The 14209-nt window shown below is 43.1% G+C and overlaps 1 protein-coding gene across 4 annotated transcripts in view; it reads right to left on the bottom strand.

The window, feature by feature from the left end:
- Positions 1 to 7947: 7947 nt before the first annotated feature.
- Positions 7948 to 14209, bottom strand: part of LOC123366313 (interleukin-1 receptor-like 2) — a 31314-nt gene continuing 25052 nt past the window's right edge. For all 4 annotated transcript variants that reach the window (XM_045009632.1, XM_045009641.1, XM_045009648.1 and 1 more), the window contains 2 exons: positions 12695 to 12862; positions 7948 to 9458 (listed from right to left, as the gene is read on the bottom strand). In XM_045009632.1, coding sequence (XP_044865567.1) covers positions 9070 to 9458; positions 12695 to 12862 — 557 coding nt within the window. In that variant the 3' untranslated portion in view covers positions 7948 to 9069. The remainder of the gene's footprint in view (positions 9459 to 12694; positions 12863 to 14209) is intronic.

The raw sequence follows: 14209 nt of genomic DNA, 5'->3' as shown, positions 1-14209 counted from the left end.
AAGCACCGTTTCTCCGAGCCTTATGCTGAGTGGGAGATCACCTGTGGTTGTTGGTAATGCTGCACTGCCAACCGCAGGATCAAACAGAATGACTTTTCCTTCTATAGGGTGGTCAGAAAGCTTTATTTCCTACATAGGTTCAACTTTTAAATAACCACATTAGAAAACAAAGAATATAAGTCGGGGAGAACCTATACATTATTCTCCAAAAACTGGTAGAATGCATGGGCCCTTATTAGTTGTAAAGATAGACTTCTCCTTGTAGTTAAGTAGTAATCTTTTAGTCAAAGAAGTGTAAAGGAAATACCGGTATATATACACCTCTACCTCGATATAACACTGTCCTGGGGAGCCAAAAAATCTTACCGCGTTATAGGTGAAACCGTGTTATATCGAACTTGCTTTGATCCACCAGAGCATGCAGCCCTGCCCCCCCGGAGCGCTGCTTTACCGCATTATATCCAAATTTGTGTTATAGCGAGTCGCGTTATATCGGGGTAGAGGTGTAGTTGCAAAGCTTCCTAAGCTGGTTCTAAATACTTGCATACAAAAACAGTGAGCCTCACTCTCACGTCCCATGTTGAACTCTGACCTCTTCAATCTGATTCTTTATTCCACTTTCTATTTTTAAATGACAGTTACCTTACAGAAACACACCACCATCCTACCAATACAGCCACTCCATTATTGCAACATAAAAAGGAGTGTAAGGAAGGGAAGAAATTGATATAATGCCTCCACCAATAGAAAGCTACCCCTGTAGCCAGCCACAACACTCTGAAAATGAAGAGGTATAGGGGCATCACTAGCAAGTGATGGTGTTTTGGTACATGTACAGTGCTAGAACACCATCATTCATTTCCTGGCCCCACTTTGACCTCACTCTAGAAGTTTATAACTTTTACTAGTGGCATATTCCTTTTTTTAAAAAGCCTACATTTGTTAAATGTACACTCGTGTAAGTTTGTGTAGAGAAATGTTTTCCTTTTTAGGCCATATTTGATTGCAGAAAAAAAGAGTGTTTTAAGACAGTCCAATGTACCAAAAAAAGAGGAGATGGTGAAGATAAATATTTAACAAAGGTCAGTAATGTCTGAGTTTCAACATCATATGTTTCATTTTTAAGGAGGACAAGAAGCTAGATAAGAAACTATCTAGTTTTAACAATATTAGGGCTGAATCTCTCACCTTAAAAGTAAAGATTTAGTTGAAAACAAGGAGTTTACTACTAATGATACTACTACTAAGCATTTGTATTGCACTTTATATATCTTTAAAGCTCTGTATATTTAATTCTCAACACCCCCTAAGGTAAGTTAGGCATTGTTGCCATTTTACACTGGGGTAACACAGAGCGTGAAATCCTGACCCCATTTAAGTCCAGGGCAAAACTCCCATTGATTTCAATAGGGCCAGGATTTCACCCAGAATAGCTTGTCTATGGCTATGCCTCAAAGCATGGCAGTGCCAAATCTAGAAGTCAGGAGTCCAAGTCTTGAGGTCCAATAGATCATATTGATTAACTAAGTACAGCAAGTGGAACAAAGTGTTCTATATTAAAATCAAAATTTCTCCACGTTGGCGTCAAGTGAACACACACCCCAACTCCTCCCCCCTCTTCCTCCCCCTACAATCAAAAGGGGAATAAAGAAAACCTGTACTATCTTATTTTTAATGTAATGTCAGTATTGAGCTGAAATCTTCATGTGTCTGGAAAAAAATTATGATTTCCAGAACACCATATTACATATACTTTACCTCTTAGTTGTTAGACTAATCACATTTCTAGGCTACATGGCTCTAAATAAATACAAGAGAGGCACAATAGGCCTCAATCCTGCAATACTATCCTTGCAAGCAAGCCTTTATGCATACGTAGACCCTCAGTAAAGTCGGAGTCCAACTGTATGCATTTCATCACAGGATCAGGGCCACAATTAGTCAGAGATACAAAGTTTCAAGAAGACAACTTTACCTTGTAAAAAGAGACTGAGAAAAATTATTCCATTATGTAACTGTGTATGATGCACTACACACACACACATTATTTTAGCACATTTCTAATGAAAACAGGTAAATGCAAGTAACAAAAAACAAGCATGTACTTTTGATCACGTTCTTACAGTTTTACTGGGTAAAAAATATTTGCACCTGTTTAAACCAAATGGTTACATAAACCATGACTAAAACACAGAAACGTAACTTGTAATACTAGACCAGGCTGCTGATTCTGTTGCACTGCTATTCTACCTCAAGCGGAGGTCAGTGCCTGAGGCTCAGAGAAAAGGAGAAAACCTCAAAATAAACACACCCAGTTGTGGAATGCTATAGATGGAAAATATTTCTTCCTGATGGCACCACCATTACCACTCTATTCAAACAACAGTCAGGAGGTTTCATTATATTTCTCTTATTATCTTTAAAATAGGGTGACCAGATGTTCCGATTTTTGGATCTTTTTCTTACATAGGCTCCTATTACCTCCCACTCCCGTCCCAATTTTTCACATTTGCTGTCTGGTCACCCTATCTTAAAAATATGTATGTTTTAGAGAGGAGAGAGAAAGAGAGAGATTTCATTGACTGATACAAATATAATTTATCATATGTAAAATATAGATACTGAACATTTATAAGCACAGTTTTGACCCAGTGATATAATTCCTTCCTTTTGTTGCTGAACCTGAGAGCACATAAAGTTCATATTTCCCCATACTCACCTTTGATCATAGCCAATTACAAAAATGTATTGCTGCACTTGCTAGAATATCTATAATATAAACCATACTTATCAGACCCTGAGCAAGTTATTTTGTTAAGCAGTATTAAAAAAGAATGGATCCTGCAATCAATACATGAATCTTCACAGAAGACACTGCATCTATAGTCAATACTAGGGGTTGCATTTGTTAATTTCAAACCAATTACAGATTAATGTCAGGAGTCAGAGCCCTTTTACATAGCTAACTTCTATATGCATTGAGAGTCCCCCTTGTCACAGGCCCCTAGGCAAGCAAATACTAAGGGTACGTCTACACTACGGGATTATTCCGAATTTACAGAAACCGGTTTAGTAAAACAGATTGTATAAAATCGAGTGCACGCGGCCACACTAAGCACATTAATTCGGTGGTGTGCGTCCACGGTCCGAGGCTAGTGTCGATTTCTGGAGCGTTGCACTGTGGGTAGCTATTCCGTAGCTATCCCATAGTTCCCGCAGCCTCCCCCGCCCCTTGGAATTCTGGGTTGAGTTCCCAGTGGTTGATGGGGAAAAAATCATTGCCGCAGGTGGTTGTGGGTACAGCCTTACCCCTCCCTCCCTGAAAGCAGCAGACAACCGTTTTGCGCCTTTTTTCCTGGGTGAACTGTGCAGACGCCATAACACAGCAAGCATGGACCCTGCTCAGCTCAATACTGCAATCGTGGATGTTTTAAACACCTCGCGCACTCTCGTGCAGTATATGGTGAACCAGGACCTTCAAACCGAGGCGAGGAGGCGGCGGATACGGCAGCGCAGCGATGACAGTGATGAGGACGTGGACACGGAATTCTCTCAAACCGCGGGCCCCTGCGCTTTGGAGATCCTGATGGTAATGGGGCAGATTCTATCTATTGAACGCCGATTTTGGGCTCGGGAAACAAGCACTGACTGGTGGGACCGCATTGTGTTGCAGGTTTGGGACGATTCCCAGTGGCTGCGAAACTTTCGCATGCGTAAGGGCACTTTCATGGAACTTTGTGACTTGCTTACCCCTGCCCTGAAACGCCATACCAAGATGAGAGCAGCCCTCACAGTAGAGAAGCGAGTGGCGATAGCCCCGTGGAAGCTTGCAACGCCAGACAGCTACCCGGTCAGTTGGGAATCAATTTGGAGTTGGAAAATCTACTGTGGGGGCTGCTGTGATGCAAGTAGCCAAAGCAATCACTAAGCTGCTGCTACGAAAGGTTGTGACTCTGGGAAACGTGCAGGCCATAGTGGATGGCTTTGCTGCAATGGGATTCCCTAACTGTGGTGGGGCGATAGATGGAACCCATATCCCTATCTTGGCACCGGAGCGCCAGGGCACCCAGTACGTAAACCGGAAGGGGTACTTTTCAATGGTGCTGCAAGCACTGGTGGATCACAAGGGACGTTTCACCAACATCCACGTGGGATGGCCAGGGAGGGTTCATGACGCTCACGTCTTCAGATGCACTACTCTGTTTAAATGGCTGCAGCAAGGGAATTACTTCCCAGACCAGAAAATAACAGTTGGGGATGTTGAAATGCCTGTCGTTATCCTGGGGGGACCCAGCCTACCCCTTGATGCCATGGCTTATGAAGCCATACACAGGCAGCCTGGACAGTGGTCAGGATCTGTTCAACTACAGGCTGAGCAAGTGCAGAATGGTGGTAGAATGTGCATTTGGCTGTTTAAAGGCGCGCTGGCGCACATTACTGACTCGCTCAGACCTCAGCCAAACCAATGTCCCCTATGTTATTGCTGCTTGCTGTATTCTCCACAATCTCTGTGAGAGTAAGGGGGAGACCTTTATGGCGGGGTGGGAGGCTGAGTCAAATCATCTGGCCGCTGATTACGCGCAGCCAGACACCAGGGAGATTAGAAGAGCACACCAGGAAGCGGTGCGCATCAGAGAAGCTTTGAAAACGAGCTTCATCACTGGCCAGGGTAGGGTGTGACTGCTGTGTTTGTTTCCCCTTGATGAACCCCCACCCCCCTTGATTGACTCATTCCCTGTAAGCAACCCACCCTCCCCCTTCGAGTACAGCTTACTTATGCAAATAAAGTCACTCTCATTTAAAAATCATGTATTCTTTATTAATTCATTATAAAAAGAGGGAGAGAAGTAAGGGTGTGGTTTGGGAGGAGGATAGGAGGGATGGAGAAGGCCACTTAAAAAATTTCACAGTAATGACAGCCTTCTGGTTGGGCTGTCCGCGGGGGTGGAGTGGGCGGGTGCACGGAGCCTCCCCCAACGCGTTCTTACACGTCTGGGTGAGGAGGATGTGGAACATGGTGAGGGTTGAGGGTGGTTATACAGGGGCTGCAGCGGCACTCTGTGATCCTGCTGCCGTTCCTGAAGCTCCACCAGATGCCGGAGCATGTCAGTTTGATCACACAGCAGCCCCCGAGTTGCATCCCACCACTGCTGATTTTCCTGCCGGTCTTCCTGCCGCCACCTCTCATCTCAGGTGTCCCTCCTGTCCTCACGTTCACTGGCATCTTTCCTGTAATTTGATACCACGTCCTTCCACTCATTCAGATGAGCTCTTTCCTTGCGTGTAACTTCCATAATATCCGAGAACATTTCATCTCGCGTCTTCTTTTTCCTCCGCCTTATCTGGGCTAGCCTTTGGGATGGAGCAGGGAGGATTGAAAAATTTGCAGCTGCATGAGGGAGAGAAGTATTTAAAAAGATACATTTTACAGAACAATGGTTATACTCTTTCACAGTGAACAGCACTATTCACCTTACATAGCACATGTGATTTCCCTACAAGGTCGCATTTTTCATCTTAATACTGAGTGCCTGCAGCTCTGGGGTTACAGATCTCACAGACACAGGTCCGGGCATCAGAATTCAGCTTGCATGCGGCCATGGTAAGCCACTGTCTTTCGGCTTCTGCAGTGATTTACCCCTCCCCCCAACGCATGGCTAATACCATGCTAGCTCCCTGCTAATCAACACCCTTCCCCCTCCCCCACTGCATGGCTGGTAGCTTGGGGAAGATCCCCGCTGACCAAACACGAAAAAGATCATCGGCATTTCACTCCTCCCCTCCCCCCGCTTGGCTACGTGCAGGAAAGGATTTTTTTTAAGCTGCTGCAGTCCACGAACCCAGTAGGAAAATGGCCATCCCCCTTACTTAAATTCCTGATTTTCAACCAGGTTACCCTGAATGATATCACTTTGCTGAGGATAACACAGCGAGATAAAGAACAGATGCTTCTTGAATGCCAGCAATCACCGGGACCATACGCAGCTATGCTTTGCCATGCAATAATACCAGATTACTTGCTACATGCATGGCGTGGTAAAGTGTCCTACCATGGTGGACAGAACAAGGCTGCCTTGCCCAGAAACCTTCTGCAAAGGCTTCTGGAGTACCTCCAGGAGCACTTCATTGAGATGTTCCTGGAGGATTTCCGCTCAATCCCCAGACATGTTAACAAACTTTTCTAAGTAACTATACTGTCTGCGAATGCATCCCAAGTCCTCAGGGCAAATCAATCATTAAAAAACGCTTGCTTAAAAAACAGTGTTTGATATTTGCAAAAGTACACTCACCAGAGGTCCCTTCCATGGCTTCATTGTCTGGGGTAGTGGCTTGGGAGGGTAATTCCGTCAGGGTGAGAAAAAGCTCCTGGCTGTTGGGGCTCACGGAGTTGTGTGTGCTGTCTGCTAGCTCGTCCTCCTCTTCTTCATCGTCATCTTCCCCGTCCACATAATCCTCAGCCATGGCAGAGATTACAACCCCCACCTCGGAATCCACGGACAGGGGTGGGGTACTTGTGGCGCAGCCCCCTAAAATTGCATGCAGCTCAGCATAGAAGCGGCATGTTTTTGGCCCTGCCCTGGACCTTCCGTTTGCTTCTTTCGTTTTCTGGTAGGCTTGTCTGAGCTCCTTAACTTTCACTCTGCACTGCAGTGAGTCCCTGCTGTGGCCTTTATCCGTCATAGCCTTAGAAATTCTTTCAAATACTTTTTCATTTCGTCTTTTGGAACACAGTTCTGTTAGCACTGAATCCTCTCCCCATATAGCGATCAGATCCAGTACCTCCCGTGCAGTCCATGCTGGGGCTCTTTTTCGATTCTCAGGAGACTGCATTGTTACCTGTGCAGATGAGCTGTGCGTGGTCACCTGTGCTGATGAGCTCTCCACGCTGGGGAAGCAGGAAATGAATTTCAAAAGTTCGCGGGGCTTTTCCAGTCTACCTGGCCAGTGCATCCGAGTTCAGAATGCTGTCCAGAGTGGTCAGTGGTGCACTGTGGGATACCGCCCGGAGGCCAATACCGTCGATTTGCGATATGTTAATCCCGATATTAGCGCTACTCCTCTCGTCGGGGAGGAGTACAGAAACCGATTTAAAGAGCCATTAAAATCGATATAAGGGGCCTCTTAGTGTGGACGGGTGTGGCGTTAAATCGGTTTAACACTCCTAAAACCGGTTTAAACGCATAGTGTAGACCAGGCCTTACACACACGCTTAACTATTTTTTGCAAGTAGTCCCATTGTAATCATGGGGCCTTAAAAGCTTTAGTTTCAGAGTGAAATAACCTTTTCTGGCTAATTTAGAAGGCAATCAGTAGATCCACAGAACGTCAGTATAGTATCCATACATTTAGATATTCGATATTTGATCTCCCAAATTTCACCACAGTTTTCCAGTTTTATCTGGCCTGCCCTACAGGTTTTCATTTCTCACATGACCAATGTGAACTCTGCAACTTTACTCTTCATTTCAAGAGCATGATTTTTTCCTATCATTTACAAAAATACAAATTTCCTTCCACCTGTAATCCACTGAAAGCCAATACATTGACTAGCTCGTTGTTGTAAATCCCTGTATCTTAAACATATTCCAGGCCCTTGTAGTCCTCTTCAGTACAGACTAATTTCTTAGCAGTTGTAGTCAGAACACTTGGATAACTATACATAGACTACTCTATTACAACCTGCAAACATTAAATCCTCCACTGTGCCAGGAAAGGTCTATGAAAATCTTGCCTCCTTTTCTCAAAAAAGGTATCATTTCTAAAACTTCTGACCTCTCCTGGCCAGCAACCTGTGTGTTGTAGTTCAGTGTCATTTGGTTAACAATACACCGCTGCTTCAAAAGGGTTATATCTTCCACAAAACTGTAAGAGGCTTTAGCAGTCTTTATAATTTATACAAGAGGGAATTATACCATCAAATCCCTGCAGTTTGCTTCAAAAATCGACTCAAAACAGTACTGGAAATTTATTAAAAATCAGCTGCAACTATTGCACATATTTTTTTTAAAAATCAAACCAAAAAAAACCCACACTTGCCCCATTAACTTAATACTTATACCTGACCAATATTAAACACACTGCTATCATTTCTCATCAATTCTTAGACGTTAGGAGATGGGAGATCACCTAGTCTGCCTTTCTGCCAGGTCACTGACTGTTCAGTATGGGACATTTTGTAATGCTTCTAGTGAATCTCTTTGGATTAGATTGTATCATTTTATGCATGGATTTCCGGCCTTCATATGTTTACTTTGTTCTCCTTGGTGCTTGCCTCATACTCCAAATTAGTATTATCAGTGAAGTAATTTAACATTTTACATCTGTTTAATCCTTTGCCCCTCTTCCAGATCATTTCAAGTATGTTCAGTAATATTATGCTTAAAAACTAATCACTGTGGCATCTTTCAGCTGAACTGCCTCCATCTTTCAAACTGTTCATATTCATCTAAAAAGGTATTTGTTGGGAGTTGAAGATCTACAATTCAGAGTAAGATGAACTTTTGCAGGATATGCATGGCAATGTCTGACCATGCTTGGTGGCGGGGTGAAGAGGGTCTAACTTGGGTGGACTGAATAAGTTAGTGATAAAGAACAGATTAATGAACTGCGCTAACTACTGCAGTTGTATCACAGGCTAAAGACATATAATATCACTAACAAAACTCAATATAAATCTGGACCCAGTTAACATAACATAACATAAAAGATATCGGAATATTCTGCTTTAATACATTTTTTTTCTAGAAGCACACGTTCAAAAAGAGTCTTAAGTGTCCTTTCAAAAGCTTATTTTTTCCCCAGAGGTTTCTGCTGTGTTCAGTGCTGCTTTTCTGCTGTCGTTATTCTAATATTGTCATTAATATAACATTGAAGGAATACTTCTGTGTATCCTGCTGGCTAGCTCTGCGCAGAGGAATGAGAATTAGCTTTCTTTAACCTGTGAATGCAGTCCTAAAAGGTTTTAAGTGAAATCATCCATTTACCATGTACACAATCAGCATTCTAACAAAATCCATCAAAACAGCATTCAAAATGGAGCTGCCCAGGGCCATTAAAGTGACACATGCCTCATCTTTCTGTGGTTTGAAAGGTGTTCAAGGCTGTTGGCAGCAAGTGTAGTTCTGAAAAAACTGGACGTCTGGGTGGCATTCGGTATCTGACATTTTTCCAAAATTTTGTATTTGCTGAATGAGATTTCTCTGTGAAGTCTCCTTTCCATCTGATGGCCCCATGCTTTTGCTTAATGTATTTAATTGATTCTGGCATGTTCGTATAGTCCTTTATTTTATCTAGCTCAATCAGAATAACTTTAATTCCATCCCGGACAAGAGCATTGTACACAGCCAGTTGCTGTTCAAAGATATCCTCTAATAAACTGCAACTTGATGATTCTGGTACTAATACAATTATAAGCCTTCTGCTTTGTTTAATGGTTTCATCAACAACATTGACCACAGCTGTAAAAGACACAAAGAATGATCAACTTTTAGCTCATACAAAAGAATCTCTCGCCCCCCATTAAAAATAGATATTTACTTTTTCTTATGTCAGCACAATTAAAGTGACAACCCTCCTCTAATATAGACACAATTATACTGGCATATTCCAGTACAGAAGCAAAATAAGCTATACACACACTTTTATACATGTATAATTGTGTCAACACTAGAGAGCTTTTTGGTGGCAAGAAAACCATACACCTTACCAACATAGCTATGCTGGTAACATTTTTAAATGTGCATTCTAGGCCTTACTTTAATGATACAGCTGATTTGTTTTTTTTTTTAATCCATGCAAAATTACCTACCTTATAGTAACTGGAAGTTCTTCAAGATGTGTGGCCCCTATCTGTATTCTACTGCGGATACACAAGAGAGCTTTGGATGAAAAGTGTTTTAGAAGTGCTGAGTAGTAGTAATATTACTATTACCACACCATGAGTGTATATGGCCCTATGATTCTTGCACAAAACTATAATTCTCACCTGCAGGATTGCTGCAAAACCCTGCTTCTCCTTAATGAGTCACTTAATAATCATTTAATGAAGGGAGATGTTGTCTTTCTCAGTGTGCCAGGCACACATCAATCTACTGTTTCAATTTCTAATGAGCAGTGTTGGACATCAAGAAGTTTTGCTACTGGGGTACTAGACATGTCTGGGCTGAAACAACTCTCTTTTTTTCCCTGTACACTGCAGACTTTTGGCCCTTTCTACAAGAAAACATAAACAATGTACTATTTTTGCTGATGCTGGGCTCAGTGTTAAATGTGGAGGATTTCATATGAAATGAGAGAGAGAGAGAGAGAGAAGAAATAGCCCTGGCATTAAAGTGTCTTAAAGTCACTTTCTGATTTTTAGATGACCAAAATCCATCTTCCCAAGATTTAAGGAATTTTCCTCCAAGACAGATTGGCAGAAGCCCTGAGGGGTTTTCACCTTCCTCTGCAGTGTGGGGCACAGGTCACTTGCTGGAAGGTTCTCTGCACCTTGAAGTCTTTAAACCACGATTTGAGGACTTCAATGGCTCAGACACAGGTTTGATAAAGGAGTGGGTGGGTGAGATTCTGTGGCCTGCATTGTGCCGGAGGTCAGACTAGATGATCATAATGGTCCCTTCTGACCTTAAAGTCTATGATTCTGTGTTTTGCATGCACTCAGAGCTGGAGAATTTTGAAAGCAGTGTCCATTGGTCCACACATGTGCCTTGGCTCACCTTGTGCCATCAACCAAGGAGATAAAGGGCGGGGTGGACCGACTGCCTCTCCAGTTCCTTCTCTACCTCAAATCACAGAAGATCCAAAGCAGAGGGGAAGGAGGGCGGGTAGAGGAATACAGATAGGGACCACACATCTCAAAGAATCTCTAGTTACTAAAAGGTAAGCAACTTTCTCTTCTTTTAGTGCTGGTCTCTATGAGTATTCACTGTTGGTGACTGACACGCAGTACTCAGATAGGAGGAGGGTGAGAAGTCATTGATGGCAGAGCCAAATGAAGGACTGTGATTCCAAAAGATGTATCAGCAGAGGAGTCCTGTACCAAGGCATAGTGTCTCACAAACACGTGGATGGAGCCCCTTGTAGCTGCTCTGCAGGTATCGAGTAGCAGCACCTCTCGAAGCGATGCCAGAGACGCTGCTTGCCCTCTTGTGGAATGAGCTCTTACCCTATGTGGCGGGACGGGGGACTGGACAATTAAACAGTCAGATCCATTTTGAGATTCTTTGAGAGGATACAGTCTGATCCCAGTATGTTGAGTAAATCCCCCACCCTTGGTACTGAAGAGCAATCTTCTTTATTGCTCCCCGCTGTAAGAGGGATTCCACTTTGTCTGAGAATCTTATCGTGAGAGTGGCCCCCATGAGGGGGTGAGGAAGGAGGTTTTGGAGGAGGGAGGGACATAAACTCTATCGTACAGCCAGAATGGATGATGTTCAGCACCCATTTATCCACTGTACTCCAGGTGCTGAAAAAGAGTGCTACACAACCCCAAAAAGTGTGTGGGAGTAGGGAGATGTTGGACTTAGCAGTCTGCAGGTGCCAGATCACGATCTGGTGCCAACGGAGCCCTAAACATGCAGGCTTTCTTGTCATGGCTCTGAGACATAGGACTTACTAGGTTGTCTTGGGCTGAGCTTATCGACTTGCTCGGTTTAGACAGGGCTGAATCCGACTTCTTCAGAGTGGATTTGGAAGTGAACTTAGCCTAATGCTCATGAGAATGCTCCCTACTCTCCCAACAAGACCCCATCAAGAGATCTGTGGGGTAGACTTCTTTGCTCCTGAGTGAGACTTCATGGCAGGAGATGCACTCTTGGCAGAATCAGACTGATGTATGCTGGGGGAAGGAGGGAATCCCCCAGCCTGATCTGATTGCTGCCTCTTGGCCTTTTCCATTAGGTGCTTCCTATGGCAAAGTTCCTGCCCTTGTCATGATGTGGACTCCCCTAAGGCAGCACACGCAGCATTGGTGGTTGTCCCTGATTGAGAAGGATTGCAGGGAGGAAGCACACATTTTGAAGCCCAGGAGTTCTGGGTATAGTCCAGTACCTAAATTGGGGAGGAGGGGGGGTGCTCCCCAGGTCAGGAGAGACTAACTAAATAACCATAAAACACTAAAACTATCAGATAAAAACTTTAAAATTTTAGAACTACAAAAAAATATTGACAGATATCTATTAATAAATAAAAGAGAAAGCCAAAGATTGGGACTCTAGAGATTCTGAACTGGACCATGGTGAGAAGGATATGAAGAGGAAGTCGGTCCGCCTCGTCCTTTACCTCCTCGGTCAGAGGCATGAAGTGAGCCTGGGCGAATGTGTGTGGACCAACAAACCCTGCTTTCAAAAGTTCTCTGGCTCCGGGTGCATGGAGTGAATGCGTATCCACAGTGGAATACACATAAGGGCCAGCACTCGAAGAAGAACGTCAAGTGGCCTTCTCTTCTCCCACTTCCACTAGTAGTTGCATTCCAACCTAGCTCCAATTTAAAATATTTCAGAGCATCTATATTCCCGAAATTACTATTATAAAAATTGGTGCCTTACTCTCCTGCCTCTATGTCATGATGTGACCCATGCGACCATACTGATGTGAAACATTCCTGCCCCGCTCTAGTATTCAAAGAGAATGATGAGAAAACTCACCCGGTTCTACTTTAAAGGCAATGAGAGAATACAATCATTTTTCATTTTACCTTTTCCTGGTAAATCATCTCTTCCAAGTATAAACAGATTATATCCACACTGTCTCTCTAAAACCTGAGGAAGCAGCTTTAGCACAAAGTTATCTGGTGTGTAGATGCAATCTACTTTGTTGATTTTTGGATACAATACATAAGCATCATAGATCTTCCCATCTGAAACTGAACAAGATAGAAGCAATGATTTGTAAGACAAAAATTTTAAAGGAATAAGAATATTTTCCCACCTTTTCTATTTTAAACTTTATTTCATGAGTTAATTGTTTGAATAGAACATACAAATAACCACAGGTTAATAATAAAGCAATTTTTGTTAAATGCTGAAAAAAAATACCAAAATTAACTGCATTTCATTATTCAGGCAAAAATAAAAATTGTGCAAATTTACTGTTTTACTACCTATTTAGAATGACAAATACTAAGAGTTGCAGGGCTGGCTAGAAGTTCTTCACTGCTGCCATAGCGCAGTGGTTCTCAACCAGGTGTATGCGCATCCCTCGGAGTACTCAGGAAGTCTTCCAAAGGGTACATCAACTCGTCTAGATATCTGCCTAGTTTTACAACAGGCTACATAAAAAGCACTCACAAACTAAAATGTCATACAGACAAGGACTTGTTTATACTGCTCTATATACCATATCGGCAATCCTCAAACTGGGAGTGAGTTCATTTCAATGGGGTCACCTGAGCCAGCGTTAGACTCACTGGGGCCCAGGGCGGAAAGCCGAAGTCCAAGCTCTACCGTGCAGTGCTGAAGCCAGAGTTTTTAACTGAGGTGAAATGTGGGGCATGCAAGACAAATCAGACTCCTGAAAGGGGTACAGTCTTCTGAAAAGATTGAGAACCACCCCGATTTCTGTTTTAACACTGAGCCAGAAACTACCTTATCACGGTATCACCTTGTCAGCTGCAGCAGTAGCTCTTGGTGACATCAGCCTTTCATTACAAGAACTGCTCTGCAGCTGTAAGTATTTTGTAGTATGCATGTCTCGCAGTTAGAAATAGTTTCCCTGCAAAGCAGAGAGCAGATAAACCTGAAAAAGGTTTTTGTTTCTAGTAGATTTACATACCTGCTTTACTACCTACACAAGCCAAAGTCTGGTAGCTTACATATATAAGGCATTTCACACTCTCTGTTCAAAGTGCATTTAAGCCCAGATTTTCAAATGGCAGACTTCCTTTTTTGTCGGAGCACATTTTGCACTTTCAAAGACTGCACCCATATTTTTTTTCACCTTCAATGAATCGTAGGTTCACATCTTACAGTTAAAATTATAATGGTTTTTCAACAAGCACACTTTCTCCCATCCTGTCCCTATGCCTCATAGAAGTGCCATATCAATATCTACAGAAGTACCGCATTGTCCCTTTTTTCGAAACCCTCCATCTCTGTTATGATACTTACTTTGGACAATGATTAAAACAGTGCTGTTCTGTGATCATTGCCTATCATGCTAACCCGTATCATTCCACTGGTGCCTTTGTGTTCCCCTTGACTGTCTATCATAT

This window comes from Mauremys mutica, chromosome 1, assembly GCF_020497125.1.
Source record: "Mauremys mutica isolate MM-2020 ecotype Southern chromosome 1, ASM2049712v1, whole genome shotgun sequence".
Taxonomy (NCBI): Eukaryota; Metazoa; Chordata; order Testudines; family Geoemydidae; genus Mauremys; species Mauremys mutica.
This window is presented reverse-complemented; position numbering and strand designations above follow the sequence as displayed.